Raw genomic sequence first — 18,408 nt, forward strand, 5'->3', positions numbered from 1 at the left:
TCCCTTAAGACTCTTATCTTGTAGATAGGAATTGATCTTAGTCGTCGATGTAATTTAAATTGTACCATTGTATATGGGGGAACTTAATTATAAGTAGAGATTTTCCCCCTCATTCATAATCATCCCATTATTGAGTAATCAAATACTTTTGAGAGTATTTACTCAAAAACTTTGTGCATTACTTTCTTGTGGCCTTTTTTGTTCGTTTGTTGCTTCTTCGCTTTTTGTTTGCTTTCGCTAAATTTCAGTGTCTTAGAGAATTTCTTTTATGAATTCTCATTTTTTTAAGAGTAAAGCTAACTTAGACGAATTTAAAGTTAAGTTCTCACATAAAGTCGTGTGATTTGCTAGACTAAAGTTCTAGCATGTAAGGCAAGAACCTAAATAAATAAATAATAAAGTGAAAAGAAACAAAGAAAATGAAAAATAGGCTTACGAGTTTAGGAAAAGTTAAGAGTCCAATATTACATAACAAATAGACCCGGATCCCAAAACGGATCAAAATTGAACTTCACTTTTTATAAACCAAATAAATAAACGACATCGTTATTATGATCTATGCACACATTTTCTTTTGGTTAAAATATGCTACGAGTCCCTGTATTTTAAGAATTATTCTCTGTACTTTTTTTTTGTTGTAAATTATTCTCTGTACTTCTATTCATAGTAATTTAGTATTTTTTTCAAATTTAAAATTCAGATTAAATTTTTAGCACTGTTAAATTTATTTTTTAGATTTAAATTCATTACAACATCTTTGAAAAGTGGAGAAATTAAATTCCTAAAAATAAAAGTATAAAAACTACAATTTTAATTTATGAAAAGTATTAAGGACTTATTGAATATTTTAACATTTTCTTTTTGGCTACTTTATCATTTCGGAGCGAAGTTACGAACTTTATTTTTGGTACGAACCACACTGAGTCTTCCCATCTTCTCTTTTCAGCTCTCGAGCTTCCTTCAAATTCAAATCCTTTCTCCTCAGCCACGAGCCACTGTACTCGCTGTCATGGAACCAGCGCTCGTTAACCTCACCGCCGCTACCGTCGCTTTCTCCCTCCTCTTTCTTCTCTCCCAATCGAATCCTCCCACTTCACCACCACCACCACCACCACCACCACCACCACTTCTCCTCCCTTCTCCTCACCGCGGCGCCCGTCCTTCCATGATCCTCCCCCTATTTCCTTCTCCCAAGAATCCCTCTAGCTCATTTCAGAACACTCGTCGCCACCTCTTGAGATCCGACTCTAAGTCTTCCAATCCAAACGCTCGCATGCGACTCTACGATGATCTCCTCCTCAACGGGTACTAGTGTTATTATATAATGTTATGATTATCATCAATACTAGTATTTCATTTTAAATCGTTTTGTTTCCTCTTTTCTTTTTAACCGAGATTTTCGAGGACTGAAATTCCCGAAGGTATTACACTACTCGGCTATGGATCGGGACACCTCCGCAGAGATTTGCGCTTATAGTGGATACTGGAAGTACTGTTACTTACGTTCCTTGTGCTACGTGCGAACAATGTGGTAGACACCAGGTGATCTCTTGTGATGTGATGTGATCATTTCAATCGCTTTGCCTCTTCTTCCCATTCGAATTACATTAATGGATATTGCTTCTCTTTTTTCAACATTTTATGTGCTTTTTAGCATATTCGAAACATACTAGATTAGATCTTACTAGAAAGCTCCTCTTTGGTTTCTTAAGCATTACTCTACTCTTTGAAATAGTTTAGGCTTTACCCGGTGGTTGCTTCTGCTTTCAGTAGCAAAATTGAAAGTTTTGTTAAGATGTAAAAAGCAAACGATGCATTTAAAAGAATTTAAATGTAAAAAGTTACTTCACTAATATGATGGAACATTGCATGGATTTATTTTTAGTTATATAATAATTACCTTTTGAATTTGCTTTACATGTTAGTCAGCTGTTTGCTTTTTAGTTAAATATTATACTATTTGTTTTATAGCAATTTTGTTTTAGGATACAAGAAGCAAGTAGCTATGCAGCCTTTTTCAGGATACTCGTAGCAGTTTTCAGTGGAATGGTTTTTCATTATGTTGATTCTGTAAAAACTTATAGGTGGTTAAGCTAATAGGTTCCCTTATTTCTTTTAATCAGGATCCAAAGTTCCAGCCCGAGTCGTCCAGTACTTACCAATCTGTAAAGTGCAATTCGGATTGCAATTGTGACAAGAGCAGGGTGCAATGCATATACGAGAGACAGTATGCTGAAATGAGTAGCAGTAGAGGTGTCCTTGGGGAGGATATCTTGTCGTTTGGGAATCAAAGTGAACTTGTGCCCCAGCGTGCTGTTTTTGGTTGTGAAAATGAGGAAACCGGTGACCTTTACAGTCAACGTGCTGATGGCATTATGGGATTGGGCCGTGGCGATCTCAGTGTAGTTGATCAACTTGTTGAAAAAGGTGTGATTAGTGATTCGTTCTCATTATGTTATGGTGGGATGGATATTGGCGGGGGTGCTATGGTTCTTGGTGGTATATCTGCCCCGTCGGACATGTTCTTTACTCATTCAGATCCTGTACGTAGGTATGTTTTTGTAAACAATTTATCTTAGAGATAGAATACGTCATCAACTTCCTAACAAATATATTCGATATGCCTGACGCATTTACTCTAGTTTCGGGATGGCAACAGTCCATATTACAACATTGATTTGAAAGAGATACATGTTGCCGGGAAGCAGCTACCTTTGGACCCTAGCATCTTTGATGAAAAACACGGAACTGTTTTGGATAGTGGTACAACATATGCATATCTACCGGAAGCAGCATTTGTGGCATTCAAGAATGCTGTAAGATTCAACTCCCATAAATAATTATAGTTGTTAAAGTTGTAGCTCGGCCTATGTGTGTTCTTACTGGACCCTCTTTATCTCCTTGCATTAATTTATGGGGGATCTTTGGAGTTTTATTCTAATTCTACATATTCAACTGAAATGCAAGGTTTTAAAGGCGTGAAAATGCTTACAGGTTGACCTTTTAACAGTCAAACCTTAAAACTTGGCATTTTATTGTGTTGATTCTTCTTGCCTTGTATCTCATATTTGCAACCTTTTTTTCTTCAGATTATAAAGGAACTTGATAGCTTAAAGCAGATCCGCGGCCCTGATCCAAATTACATTGATATATGCTTTTCCAGCGGTAGCAGGTATTACATGTACTAAGTTCCACAACACAAAAATTGAGCGGTTTTTAGTTAACTTATTGTGAAAATTGATTGATTATCTTTGCAATGCTATTAACTTTTAACTGTTAGAATCTGTTTTCTGCTTTCAGTAATGTCAATGTGTCAGAGCTCTCAAAAATATTTCCAACGGTTGAATTGGTATTTGGCAATCAGAAAAAGTTATTGCTATCACCTGAGAATTATTTATTTCGGGTAAGTTTTTCACTCTGCGATTGCTTTTCTGTTGATTGAACAACTTTATTTCTAAACAGCTCCTTCTTGAGGTTGTACTTGAAGTTAGTTTAGGAAGCATTAGGTTTGAGTTCAACTGAGAATTTTGTTCTGTCCTCAATGTTCACTATGTGACTAGCAATTTTCTACATGTTATATTGATAAAGCATTCAAAGGTTCGTGGCTCATATTGCCTTGGGATCTTCCAAAATGAAAAGGACCTGACTACCCTTCTGGGAGGTATGTTAAGCCTAAGTTTCAGATAACTTGTGTTTTGATGTCATTCCTTTTAAGCTTTAACATGACTCTTTGGCAAACATTGGCAGATATCTCCGATTTCAATTCAAAAGTTTCAGTGTGATGCCATAAAAAATGTGGGATTGATTTTGTTATTTTCTTGTTTGTAATTGGTTCTCTAATAGGAATCATTGTTCGTAATACTCTTGTTACATACGACCGTGAGCATTCAAAGATTGGATTTTGGAAGACTAATTGTTCTGAGATATCGGAAAGGCTTCACAGAACCGGTGGATCTTCTTCTTCTAGTGGGAAGGATAATTCAACTGTAGAATCGCCAACTACATCAGCTGCTGGTGGATCATCACGCTATGCTCTTCCAGGTACAGTAACCATGGTTATCAGAGGACCTTATTTGGTCTCGTTGTATTTGAACTCATTATAGGATTACGACTCCATTCCTCTGTTTATTTTACTGAAAAAATAACACGTATGATCAATGCTTTTATTAATTGTGCTTTCTAATCGACATTCTGGTGTAAAATCAGGATTTATCATGCATTTCTGATGACATTTCCTTAATATTGAACAGGGGAAATTCAAATTGGTGAAATTAGATTGGATATGTCACTGAGCATCAACAATTCATATCTAAAGCCTCGCATCAACGAACTTACTGACTTCATTGCTATAGAGCTAGAAATTAATGCTTCACAGGTTAAAACTAATGCCGACTCAAAATTCAGAAGCATTTGATGGCAGTCATTGGTGAACTATTAATGCAGAACATGTTAACTACTGAAAGAATTTTTAAGTTTTCTACCTTCATGGACTTAAGGAAATGTTTTGGATGATTTCAGGTTCGTTTATTGAATTTTACATCAGAAGGAAACAGTTCTCTCGTCAGATGGGCCATAGTCCCTTCAGAATCATCAACCTACATTTCTAATGTTACTGCAATCGTAAGTGTTTGTTTAGATAACTGCAATTCCTTCTAACATACAAAAGTATAGTTGTTTTCTTGACGAGTTTCTGCTTACAGAGTATAATTTCCCTGCTTGCTGAACATCGTGTGAAGTTTCCTGTTACCTTTGGAAATTATAAGTTGGTGCAATGGAAAGTTAAGCCAAATTCTCAACAGTAAGTTTCCGTTTTCTAGAGGCCTGGTTCTTACTTTGTCTCGTGGTATAAGATGAGCATAAATATCATTGAAAAAATGAAGAGTCTTTTGTAACAAAATGTTACTCATAAAAATCGTCTATTCTAACATTGTTGAACTGAGAATGCCTTTCTCTAAGAACACTTTGTTACAGTGTATGCATGCAAGATACATAAATAAAGACTAAATACGAACGTCTAATCCACTTCATGATCCAATCTCTCTTTTGAGTTACTACAGTCATAGCCACGGCCTGTGCTACCTCAAATGTCGTATTTGTTGAGAATTTCATTTTACTGTGATGTCTTTGGTGAACTTTTATTAAAAAACTTAGCATTTCATGACATGTTATAAGCTCTAACGTGATTTTTTCGTCTGAAATGATACAGACCATGGCGGCAGAAACATTATTCAACGGTTATTTTATCTATTATCATCGTAATAATTGTCGGATTATCAGCTTCTGCAGCATGGGTTATCTGGAGACACAGACAACGAAATATCAATTCATATAAACCTGTTCATGTAGCTGTTCCAGAGCAAGAACTCCAGCCACTAGAGTCTTGAAAACCCATTTTTGCTTGGTTTTTATTCTGAAATAAGATTTTTTTTTTTCAGACAGGTTTAAGCTCTGGGTTCTGCAGCAGCATCATTCATTGGTCTGAAGTTTTGTTCGATTACAGGGAAGTTCTGCATTGAAAAGTTCGCATGTTAATAATATTCTAACATGCAAAGTGAACAAAAAAAAAAAAAAAACTCCCCATTCAGTAATTATAGTCTTGGTTATAGTTAAAAATGAAATTTGGGTACTTTTTAAGTTAAAAGTTTTAGCCAATTTTGCTTTAAATTCATATATATTTTTCTGAATATTGTTTATTATTTATAAACTTATAGTTGTTAAATGCATTGTTATAAGCGGTTTAGTGTTATATCATGTTCAAATGAAATTTGTCTTTGAATATTTTATTGAATTTTTTTAGTGGATAAACGAAAATGTATAGACATTTACTTCTGTAGAACAAATTCCAAGATGACGAGAAATTTCCGCTCTCCTACTAAGCAACATCCTCAGCAAACAATAAAATAACAAATTTATTTAACTAAATCCCCAAATATTTAATCCTAAAAGGCAAAAAAAAAAAAAAAAAGGGACCCAGCATCAGAGTAGTCAAATAAAAAACAAAGAAAAAAAAAGGAACACTCGAAGAAAAAGACTGTAAGTCCCAGCCTCAGAATAGTCAACACTGGTTATTATTTATTTATTTTTCTTCTTATTTAGATTTAGAGACCAAAAAGAAAAACATCCAAAATCCCGGAATTCAAAGCTGCATTTAGGTACCCTTTCTTCTTTTTCTTTATGTTTACTTTTTCATTTTTGCTTTACTGTGGAATATTTGCTTACTACTGAGTTCATTTCACTTTTAATTTTGATATATGCATTTAGGTTCATGTCTGATTTTTATTTCTCTCTCCTTTGTTGTGTATACCACTATACACCTGACACACAAATATCTGAAATTCTGAAACAAAATCAAGAATGGAAAAACTAAATGACTCTGTATATATACTTTTTATTGAGTTGGTGTCACAAAGTCAATTGGACACCAATTGTGTCTAATTCAATTAGTAAATTACGAAAATATTCTTACTTTATGAGTTATTTTTAAGGTGTTTTTATCATTTTATATAGTAAAATAGAAAAACATACACAATAGCATTTTGAACCTAGGCTTTTATAATTTTTCAATATTTGTATTTTACCATGCAACCAAAGCTTTAGTTGTCATTTATACTAGGTTTTTATAAATATGTTTGTCACATTGTGAATGTGACAGTGTTACTTTTTGCTTGAATTAAGAGTGTGTATTATTACTTAAAGTTACTGACAAGCTAGGAATGATCAAACCGTAATGGCTCCAAAAAGTTTTTAAACCCCGTATACTTCATTATATGTTTGCCTAAATCTTGTCATGTCAATTCAATAACATTAGTTTATTTGTTTTTGTATCTCAGGTGGGACTAAATGTCTAACACCTGATGAATTTATTATAATCTTGTCCTCTTTCTTACTTTTTGTCTCTCTTGACTCTTTTGTTTTTTTTTTGAAACAGATTATACGGAGATGTCTTTGTTAGAAACACTTCTTAGAGACATTTCCTCTTTCTTAAATTTGTCATCTTCGGAGAACATTAACTCAGAACCAGTTCAGAAATACTACCAGGGAGCAGAAGAGATACTAAAGGTGTTGAAGCCCATAATTCTTAATGCAATCTTTGATTCAGAAATTACCTCTGATGAAGTGCTTAGCAAGGAATTTAAAGAATTAGGTGTCTCTGTAGAAGAACTGCTACAGCAATTTGAAAGATGGCAACCCCTTTCGAGTAAAGCTTACTTTGTATGTTACAAGTTATATTTTCAGTTCACTACTTCGAAATTTTCTTGTAGTTGCAGCCGGGAGAAGTACCTAAACTTACCTTTTTTCCATTGACATACTCCTTGATATGATGAAGCTTTGATCAGTTACTCTTGGCAGCAATAAGATTTCCTTTCATGATGCTTGTTGTAGATTAATGCTGTCATTTTACACTTAATTTTTGTGCAATAGCTAATCAGACATATGTTCTGCCCATTTGGTCAAACATAGAACTTTAACATGTGTCTCGTAAGAGTAGTTACTGGAACCTGTAGTTTTCAGAATAAGTTTAGCCCCAAAGTCCTGATTGTTGAATGTTTGAGGAAAGGGGAAGAATTGCCTCCGATAACCACCTTCTCTTCCATTTTATGTCTAGGTTCTGCAAGTTGAGTCATTGATATCAGAGATTCGAAATTCTTGCTTGGACATATTCCGGGTCTTAAAGTCTTCCCATCAGCATCTTCCTTATGAATTGAGTTCAGCATCTCTCGAGGTAATTTACAACTCCAAGTTATTGAAGTTAAAGCTTATATTTTGTTTTTGTATTTATAAGTAGAGAGTATAATTACCGTATTCTCTCAATGATTACCAAAGGTTTTTACCAAGATGAGAGGTCATCTATTGGATGGTGAATGACATCTAATCCGCAAAGTTTTAGGATGTGAGAAAATAAATAGATATCCTTTTTATTTGATTTCTGGGTTTAAAGAATCATGCCAGAGGTTTAACAATTGGTATGATTGATCACAGCTCCACTTGCAGAAAATTAAGCATGTAGGATATGAACAAACGTCATCTGTCATTAAGGAAGCAAAAAGGGATCAAGTGGGTAATTTTGGGCCAAGCTCAGAAATACTATTGAGAATTGCTGAGAGCTTGAGCTTGAATTCAAACATGGAGGTTCTGATAGAGGCTGTTGCCCTTGAAAAGTTGAAGGAGAACACTGCACAAGCTGAAAAACTTGCAGAAGTTGATTGTATTGATCAGCTTATTGCTCTTATAACTAACATGCATCATTGCCTTTTCTTAAAAAAACAATCTCCGACCTGTAGCTCAGTTCCCACACCTCTTGATTTCATCTGCCCCCTTTCCCTAGAGCTAATGACTGATCCGGTGATTGTGGCATCAGGACAAACCTATGAGCGGTCTTTCATCAAGAAATGGTTTGATCTTGGGCTCACCGTGTGCCCCAAGACATGGCAGACTTTGGTTCATACCCTTTTTATACCTAATTACACAATGAAGGCACTGATTGCAAACTGGTGCGAGTTAAACAATGTGAAGTTGCCTAATCTCGTGGAGTCCACTTTAAATCAGGTCTATCCGCCTCGTGCAACTAAGGTTAAGAAGTTGGTTGAGGACTTGAAGAGTAAATCCAACAATGTGAAGTTGCCTGATCTCGTGGAGTCCACTTTAAATCAGGTCTATCCGCCTCGTGTATCTAAGGTTAAGAAGTTGGTTGAGGACTTGAAGAGTACATCAACTGATACTCAAAGGGTGGCCACAGCTCAACTCCGGTTACTTGCCAAGCAGAATAGGGATAATCGGATTATAATAGCAAACTGTGGGGCGATTATCTTGTTAGTTGATTTACTTAATTCACCAGATACAAAGACTCAGGAAAATTCTGTTACAGCACTTCTCAACCTATCAAATATTGATAACAACAAAACAGCAATTGCTGATGCAAATGCTATTGAGCCTCTGATTCATGTGCTCAAGACAGGAAGTCCTGAAGCTAAAGAAAACTCGGCTGCCACTCTCTTCAGTCTTTCAGTCATTGAGGATAACAAAGTCAGGATCGGAAGGTCTGGGGCAATCAGGCCTCTTGTTGATTTGCTGGGAAATGGTACTCCTCGAGGAAAGAAAGATGCAGCGACAGCCTTGTTTAATCTATCAATATTTCATGAAAACAAGGCCCGAATTGTAAAAGCCGGTGCTGTAAGATACCTTGTCCATTTGATGCACCCAGCAGCTGGAATGGTCGATAAGGCAGTAGCTGTTTTGGCAAGTCTTGCTACAACTTTTGAAGGGAGGACTGCAATTGGGCAGGAGGGTGGAATTCCCTTACTGGTTGAGGTTGTTGAATTGGGTTCAGCAAGAGGAAAGGCAAATGCTACTGCTGCTCTTTTACAGCTCTGCACAAACAGTAGTAGGTTTTGCATGATGGTGCTGCAAGAAGGAGCTGTTCCACCACTAGTGGCATTGTCCCAGTCCGGCACCCAGAGAGCCAAAGAGAAGGTATATACCGCTTCTGCCGGGTTTTCTCTCTTTTCTAAATCACCTCCTTTCTTTAACTCCAAAAAGTTATATATATATCATAAAGCTTCTGGTCCTTACAGGCACAGGCACTTCTGAGCTACTTCCAAAGGCACTATCGAATATTCAGATCGATTTGAATGTAAGCTATTGCTTAGTTTCTTTGCAGGCAAGCAAGTTCTGAAAATTTATGATCTATTTATTTCCCTTTATTTTGTTATTGATTAGTTGAGTTTCAACTTAATTGAAAAATTGCCAAAAATTTGTAACAAATATTATTATGAGTGTGTTTTGGCCTTTGCATATTTTTATATATAATTTAGAAAAATACATATATAGGATAAGGTCAGACACCGTAATCTTTTAACATATTTAATTTTACCCTTTCAATCAAAGCATTATTTGAGTTTGATATGTATATTTTGAGTAAACTATATTCAAGATTACTAAATTATTAATAAATTTATGTTTTAGTTACTCAACTTCAAAAAGTTACAAAATGGTCACCAAATTATTCGAAAGTTTTTTTTAAGTCATTGGGTTGTTAAAGTCATTGTTATATGTCTTTTTTTGTTCGCACTGCCTATACTAATCAAAAGCCCTCATTTCCTTTCTATTCTACAATTTAGTTTTTCTCCATCAATCAAATTTGAACATCATGAATCTGTAAACCAAAATTTAAATAACTTTCTTTTCCAATCTTTGACATTAACTATTAGATTAACGTGGACCTAAGGTATGTTTTTCTACTCATCGATGGGTATTGATTGTCGAATCGTCACTTGGAGCTTACTAGTTAGACTTAAAAAAAAAAAAAACTTAACTACCTAGGGATTTACATATAAATTTTTGGATAGTTCATTGATCTAAATGAAAATTTTCAAAATAATTTAGTGATCATTTTGTAATTTTTTGAAAGTGAATGACCAAAGTGTAAACTTATTAATAGTTTAGTGACTTTGAGTGTAGTTTAACTTTATTTTTTATATAATATATTTGTTAATAATTATCGAATGGATAGTCACCTTACTCACATCTTTTAACAATAAACATAATTATTATGAATAGATGCTTGAATAATAGTGACTCTTTGTTAATAATTAATTGAGATTACTATTGGTGCTTGTTGAGTATGACTCCTATTTCAGTCAAATTTGAGAAATAATTTTTCAGTTAAACTCTATTTATTTGTTTCAATTAAATTCAGATTAGTTTAGATTATTTTATTATTATTTGACATATGAATTTTGTAACAGCCTAATTTTCAGTGGTACCAGGAATAGAGATTTGAGATTACTAAATCCAACGGGTGAGTTGAAAATTTAATAAATTAATACCTATGAGTCAAATGTGAATATAAAAGTATTTTTGAATTAGTGAATTTGGTGATTTAAAAGAATTAATTAGGTAAATTGGGTTGAGAATGAGGTATCGAGACCTCGAATTCATAAATCGAGACATAAATATTTTTAAAAATATTTATGGAGTGTTGGTGAGGTAGTAATAAAATTTAGTCAGAAAATTTTGACGTTTGGGTGGTTAATTAAATAAAAAGGACTAAATTGAAAAGGGTGTAAAAGTTGCTAAAAGAATTAAATAGCTCAATTGTCAAATGAGGAAGGACCTAAAGTGAAAATAAGCCCAAAGGAGATATTTTGGGCGGCAATAGCTGAGAAAAATCAGGAAATGGGTGAAATAAGGGCAAAATTGGAAAATTGCCAAAATTGGCTAAATAAAAATGGGACTAAATTGGAATATCTAGAATTCTCTTCATTTCTCTTCATATTCATCAGCTGAAAAACAGCCATGGAGGAGGGTGTCCAACCTACTATTTCATTAGTTTTTTATTCCATGTCTAATTTTTGAAGTTGTTATGGATGAGTTCTGGAAGTATATGATGATTTGGCATGTAATTAGAGCTTTAAATTGTTTATATTCTGATTTTATTGAAAGAATTGAATAGAAAGTGAATGTTTGGGACCTAATTGTAAAAGAGTTTGAAGTTAAAGTTTTATGTGGAAATTATGAATTTCAATAGTTATGAAATAACTTATAATGTCTAGAAAAAGTATTAATTGAGAAAATTATCTTAATTGAGGGGTTAATTGAGCAAGGACTGAATTGTATGAATTGTGAAATTTGGGGTAAAATGGAAATCAACATTTTGCACTAAAACTGTTTTGGGCAGCAGCAGTAGTTTAACTTTGAAAAATCACTAAAAATTGTAGAAATCGAATTAGAGGATGAATAAAATATGAAATTAAAGCTTATTAAGTCTAGTTTCTTATAAAAGAAATTATGTAAGCAATGAAATTGTAAATCATAAGATACAATAACTTTTGTGAGACAAGGTTAGAATGATTTCGGGTTCCCCTGTTCTGAATTTGGAAAATCATCAAAAATTGGATAAAAATAATTAGAGGCTTAAATTTATATGTTTAGAATCCTAAATGGGTCTACTTTCAAGAGAAACAAATGAGGACATCATTCGAATCTTGTACGATAAGATAATTAATTTTTAGTGGAGAAGGGTCGAAACAGTCAGACAGCAGAACAGGGGAGACTCCAATGAATAAAATGTATTAATTGGCCCAACCAAAAATTATGAAATTTTTATGGTAATAAGACATATGAGTCTAGTTTCTGGGAAAATTTATGGATCTTAATTTGGAGTTCTGTAGCTCAAGATAAAAATAATTTAGTGACTATGACACAGATTGACAGCTTGAATATTCACATAAGTAGATAGTGAAAATTATGAATAATGTTACCTACAAGTGTGTTGTTTATACTAAGGATGTGGATGGAGAGGAGGAGGAGGAAAAATATACAAAAATATATGAATGACTCGTGTATAAATTGATCACATGCCCGATTATAATCGATAAGTGTTGGATTAGAAATGATATAATGTTTTATTTGGAATGTTTATTATGAAATTATGATTATCGTTATAATACAAAAATTGAACTTGTGAGTTTATATGGCTAAATTTTAGTGATTATTTGTTAATTTTATGAATTTCATGATGTGTTATTTCATATGTATTGATGATAGAATCGTGAATAATGTAAAAGCATAAAAATTGAATAAATGATCAAATTGAGAATTTCAGTTCAGTGACAAGATGAATTGAAGGAAAAGACCATGGTTGGACCATGGCAACAAGTGATAAGTGATAGCTTCGGCTATACTTATCTGATCAAGGACAAATGAAAGTGATAAGTAATAGCTTCGGCTACACTTATCTGATCAAGGACAAGTGAAAGTGATAAGTTGTAACACCCCTCGCCCGCATCAGAAGCCGGGACGGGGTTCGAGGTGTTATCTGACTTTTACTAACGCTTCTATACTAAACAGGGCCAAGAAATCTCAAACAATTAAAAACTTTTTTTTTTATGCAATATGTCCCTTATGCGGGCTTACGAGGCCCAAAACATACATCCGGGGTGGTTCGGGACTAAACCGAGAACTTAAGAAAACTTGGAAAATTCACGCTTTAATCATTATAAACTCATCACGTAATACCATAGCACATACATGCATAATTAAAATGGATTTATAACCTCATAATCAAAATAGGCCAACACATACGGTTAAAGCCATATCACATACTCTAATATTTACACACCTATACATGCCATAGACCCAAAGTACTTGAATTCATTACACCAATAGCGTTTGCTCGACAGTGTGATAATATCTCCGGCGAACTCCAACCCGAGCAAACTTGGCAATCCTAGAGAACATGAGAAAGAAGGGGGGTAAGCTTTACGCTTAGTAAGTTCTTCAAAAAATAATTAGCAGCTCATTTACATGTTTAATCAATGTTTACAACATATACTCAATTTCATGACAAGCTGTCTTCCTAAGCAATGGTCACTTAATTATTTATAACTGGAGCTACAAAACTCCAAATCAATTTCCGTTAATTTTCCCTGAAAATAGACTCATATATCTTCTATTCATAAAATTTTCAGAATTTTTGGATTGGCCAATCAATACCAGATTTTTCTTAAAGTTTCTCCTGTTTCACTGTTTTACTATTCTGACCATTCTTCACTTTGAATCAGATTTCTCATTGTACAGAATTCAAAACATGTTCTCGTTTATTTCATTTGAAACTAGACTCATTAAGGAGTCTAAGCATATAAATTTTATTTTATAACCATCATTGTAAAATTTACAATGATTTTATAAAAACAGAACAGGGGACCTCGAAGCATTTTGACTCTGTCCCACGCCATTTCAAATATCTCATTATCGGCAATTCTTTTGCTTACAGAGTTTCTTTTATAAGAAACAAGACTCATTAAGCTTTCACTAATAATTTATTCAGCCTCTAACTCAACTCCCACTATTTATGGTGATTTTCTAAAAAACATATTACTGCTGCTGTCCCAAGCAGATTTATTACAATCTACTCTTTCACACATTCTTTGCTTTCATATTATTTAAACATGTATATCATGTTATTCAAGATTGAACTTATATAACATAGGCATTTAAAATGCTTCACTATCAACTTTAATTCAATCAAAACAAACAAAATACAATATCATATCCACATTTAATTTTCCATTATCATAATCACATATAACAATCATATACTTCCACATAACTTCACAGATTTACCGAATGTATCACGATCACATTTATAGTTGTAACACTTATTCACATATGCATCACTTTATACACTTATAATTCAATCCAAATCAAAATCGCATACGAGTACATAATACGTACCTGGCCCTCATAATGTAACATACATAATCAGTAGTAGTTTAGCTCGAACATTCAAATTCATAATCTTATTCGAATCATCGGCGTTAAGCCTGCTAGGTTTAAACCCTGAATTCAATCACCAGCACAAAGCCTACGGGACTTTAAGCTCGGATATAGTACCAGTACGAAGCCTGCGGACCTTAAGTCCGAATATAGTACCAGCACGAAGCCTACGGATCTTAAGTCCGGATACAATTCCAGCACGAAGCCTGCGGGTCTTTAAGCCCAGATACAATTCCAGCACGAAGCTTGTGGGTCTTTAAGCCCGGATACAATTCCAGCACGAAGCCTGCGGACTTTAAGTCCGGATACAATTCCAGCACAAAGCTTGTGGGTCTTTAAGCCCGGATACAATTCCAGCACGAAGCCTGCGGACCTTAAGTCCAGATACAATTCCAGCACAAAGCCTGCGGGTCTTTAAGCCAGGATATAATTCCAGCATATAGCCTGCGGGTCTTTAAGCCCGGATACAATTCCAGCACGAAGCTTGCGGACCTCAAGTCCGGATATACATCAAATGTCATTCATATTTAATCATATATTAACACATCTCATTCAACATATCACATTAGTAGTCATTTGCTACATTCGCATATAAGCTCCATGTGAACACCGTCATTTACATTTCGGTTCAAAAGTCATACATAAATATCACATATCCATTTCATCATTCAAGCTTAACTCATAGTGACCATTCGACTATAAGTCATATATTTATCACACAACTTAATTCAAGTAGAACCAAAAGGTCACAATTCATCTAATATACACATATCAAGGCATCATCAATTATATACTAAAGGTGACTACTCAAAACTTACCTTGGATTTTATCGAATAACTACGGATTGACTAATCGACTAGTTTCACTTTCCCTTTATCCAAAATTGGCTCCTTATGCTCTTGAGCTTGAATTACACAAATTTAACTTATTGTTAATCAACTAATCAAGCATTGTATCATGAGCATATTCAGCTTTCACACATTTTAAACATAGTAATAATCATGCACATTAAAATCAAAGTGCAATTAATCCCATAGACAAAAATATAGGACACTTCACTTCCATCTACTTATATACACGTATCACATAAGACCATTTCATACTTTCTATCACCTAAACAAACAACAAATTTTCCAACTAATTTCTTGAGTCCACATTCGGCATCTATATCCACAAAAACACATTAGCCAATTACTATAAATCATCTAAACATTTTTCACTTAAATCACACATACATATCATGCTAGCACATAACACCATGATTTTGTCCTAATTTGGACAGCCAATAATTTAAGTATTACAGCAGCATATTAATTAGCTAAGTACCATAAATTTGTCCTAATTTGGACAGCCAATAATTTACAGCATTACAGCAGCAAATTAATTAGTAATAAACTATCTTAAGTTCAATTTTAACTCCCTCATGCAGCAACCAGACAGCATGCAAGTTAACTTCCAACATTCGGTCAAAGCATTTAAAGAAAAGAATTAACTTCCAACATTCGGTCAAAGCATTTAAAGAAAAGAATATGCATGCTAAATTTCTAGCATTTGGACAACATTTCAACTTGAAATTTTCCAGCCTTTCACCTTCAATATTTCGAATATTCAAAAGCAAAAAGAAAAGTACAACTAATCAATTAAAATTTTTGAACATAATTCAAGGTATATGTTCAACTAAATATTCATGTTAACTCATAATCAATAAGATATTAAGTAGAAAATAAAAACATTATTAGCATGCATGCTATCTACATACAACAACCATTCAACTTCCATCTATTATCAACCCTCAATACACAAAACATCAAAAACAACATCAAAGAAATATAAACATCCATGACCAAATGTCATCTTCATCCATTTACAAAAATTTTGCCATGAGCTGACTTCTATACTTGATGACCACTCCAAATATACAAGGATTTTCAATGAAAGAGCATTAAACATACCTTAATCTATACATTCACCATAGCCGAATGCCTTAGCTTCATTTCCTTTTTCTTTTCTTTATGGTTTTCGGCAAAAATGCAAGAAAGGATGGGTGTAACTTTGTTTTTATCACCATTTTCTATTATATTTCATTTTAATAAGCCAATTACTAAATTAATCTTTGTAATTTAATATCAAAACCTTTTTAATGGTGGTCCATTACCGTCCACTTACCTATATAGTGGCCAAATATCATTTAATAATTATATTTCTTCTTTCTTTCTCAACATTTGGCAAGCACAAGGCAAGGATGTATGGCTTCCTCTTCTTTTTTTTTTTTTTTTAATTTAAACCATTAACTATTATAATATAATATATAATGCATATATGGCTATTCAACCGTCATCATGGCCGGCCACTTACATAAAAATGGGGAATTTGACATGCAAATCTCCATATTTTAAGCCATGCAATATTTGACCACTACACTTCAACCTACCACAATTTCAATATTTTTCACATAAGTCCTTTTTAATTAATTTCACATTTAAATGACAAAAATCAAAGCATGAAACTTTCACACATACACTTTTACTTATAATAGGCATAGAATATAACATTTAATTATTTTTGTGACTCGATTTTTGTGGTCCCAAAACCATTCCCGACTAGGGTCAAATTAGGGCTGTCACATAAGTGATAGCTTCGACTACACTTATCTGATCAATGACAAATGACAAGTGAAAAGTGGTAGCTTCAGCTACCTGATCAGTGAAAAGTGGTAGCTTCAGCTACCTGATCAGTGAAAAGTGATAGCTCTGGCTACCTGATCAGTGAAAAATGGTAGCTCCGGCTACCTGATCAGTGAATAGTGGTAGCTTCGGCTACAAGTGACAAGTGACAAGTAATTTCCGTATAAGACCATATCTGGGATATGGCATCAGTAAGATATGTGATTCGTGTAAGACCATAGCTGGGCTATGGCATCGATATATGAATATGTGTAAGACCATAGCTGGGCTATGGCATCATTATGTGAAGATGTGTAAGACCATAGTTGAACTATGGCATCGAGAAAACGAAGTACTCAATTCCGTAAGACGTTCACTAATTTGACAAAGTTTGGTAAGTGTTGCATGGATTTATGTGATACAAGGAAGTACAAGTTGATAAGATACGAGTATAGAACTTGGTTGATAAATGAATTCATTTGTGATTATATAATTGTTCATCTTGAATGTACTGTCCATATGTATTGATAATTCAAATGTTTTAATGAATAAAATTCCGATATGGAAAAAATTGAACACGAGACAAATAATTATGAAATTGAACTCGGAATTCATGAAAATGACGGTTATTGATATATGGAGACATGAGACATTGATATATGAATATGGAAAATGTTTGATAAATGTGTTTATTCATAATTATAGAATTATATACCTCATGTGTACTATTTGCATAAAGATGATATTTCAAATACTTTGGTTATTTAAGCTTAAATATGAAATAGTATGAAATCAAGATAAGTTGTTATGAAAATATATTTAGATTACGAGATATGACTGATATATGTTGTATGATTACATAACATGAAATTGCGTATATATATGAGATATTTAATGAGAATTAAGCCCATACACGTTTCTTGTTATTTATATGAAGTGTACGACTGACAAGGGTGATGAAGTTATAAACAGAGAGTTACACGGGTTGAAAACACGAGCGTGTGACTCTCCAAAGTGTGAAAATTTTCTAAGTGTTGCAAAAATTTCATATGTTTACGGTTTGGTCCCGAACCACCCTGAATGTATGTTTTGGGCCCCGTAGGCCCATATAAGGGACGTTAAAAATATGTATAAAAGTTTTTAATTTAGAAGAAATTTTATGGCTGATTTTTTTTACATGATTGACATATTAAGTTCGGTAATGCCTCGTACCCTATTCTAGGCTCGGAATACAGGTAGGGGTTGTTACAAATTTAGCTTATAAATATGCTCTTTTACAACCTTAGAAAATACACTCATTAGAGATTAGAACTCATAACACATTTAGAGAATTTTGTGTATACGTTTTGAGGGTTCTTTGTTTTTAAGTTTTCGGGGTTTAGTTTTTTTTCCATCTTTTGTACTCTTTGTTCTTTTCCCATTATAGTAAAATTATCTTTACACGTGGTTTTTTATCCTCTTTGGATGG

At 33.7% G+C, this 18,408-nt stretch overlaps 2 protein-coding genes across 5 annotated transcripts; both read left to right on the forward strand.

Annotated features, from left to right (window-relative positions):
• Window positions 1-878: 878 nt before the first annotated feature.
• LOC108467081 (aspartic proteinase 36-like) lies at window positions 879-5,778 on the forward strand. 3 transcript variants are annotated; one of them, XM_053023668.1, is made up of 13 exons: window positions 879-1,305; window positions 1,422-1,542; window positions 2,124-2,551; window positions 2,660-2,816; window positions 3,090-3,172; window positions 3,301-3,403; window positions 3,589-3,661; window positions 3,844-4,041; window positions 4,251-4,375; window positions 4,519-4,620; window positions 4,701-4,798; window positions 5,207-5,342; window positions 5,436-5,778. In XM_053023668.1, exons 1-13 carry the CDS (start codon window positions 1,010-1,012, stop codon window positions 5,514-5,516), a joined length of 2,001 nt encoding a protein of 666 aa, XP_052879628.1. In that variant the 5' UTR covers window positions 879-1,009; the 3' UTR covers window positions 5,517-5,778. The 3 variants fall into 3 exon arrangements, with proteins under 3 accessions (XP_052879628.1, XP_052879627.1, XP_052879629.1); XM_053023667.1 differs by having other exon boundaries at window positions 2,124-2,543; window positions 2,643-2,816; XM_053023669.1 differs by having other exon boundaries at window positions 5,207-5,778.
• On the forward strand, window positions 5,394-9,907 carry LOC108467082 (U-box domain-containing protein 4-like). 2 transcript variants are annotated; one of them, XM_017767574.2, is made up of 5 exons: window positions 5,394-6,152; window positions 6,929-7,212; window positions 7,607-7,723; window positions 7,981-9,471; window positions 9,573-9,907. In XM_017767574.2, exons 2-5 carry the CDS (start codon window positions 6,940-6,942, stop codon window positions 9,627-9,629), a joined length of 1,938 nt encoding a protein of 645 aa, XP_017623063.1. In that variant the 5' UTR covers window positions 5,394-6,152; window positions 6,929-6,939; the 3' UTR covers window positions 9,630-9,907. The 2 variants fall into 2 exon arrangements, with proteins under 2 accessions (XP_017623063.1, XP_052879630.1); XM_053023670.1 differs by having other exon boundaries at window positions 5,394-7,212.
• Window positions 9,908-18,408: the final 8,501 nt, after the last annotated feature.

This window comes from Gossypium arboreum, chromosome 2, assembly GCF_025698485.1.
Source record: "Gossypium arboreum isolate Shixiya-1 chromosome 2, ASM2569848v2, whole genome shotgun sequence".
Lineage (NCBI taxonomy): Eukaryota > Viridiplantae > Streptophyta > Magnoliopsida > Malvales > Malvaceae > Gossypium > Gossypium arboreum.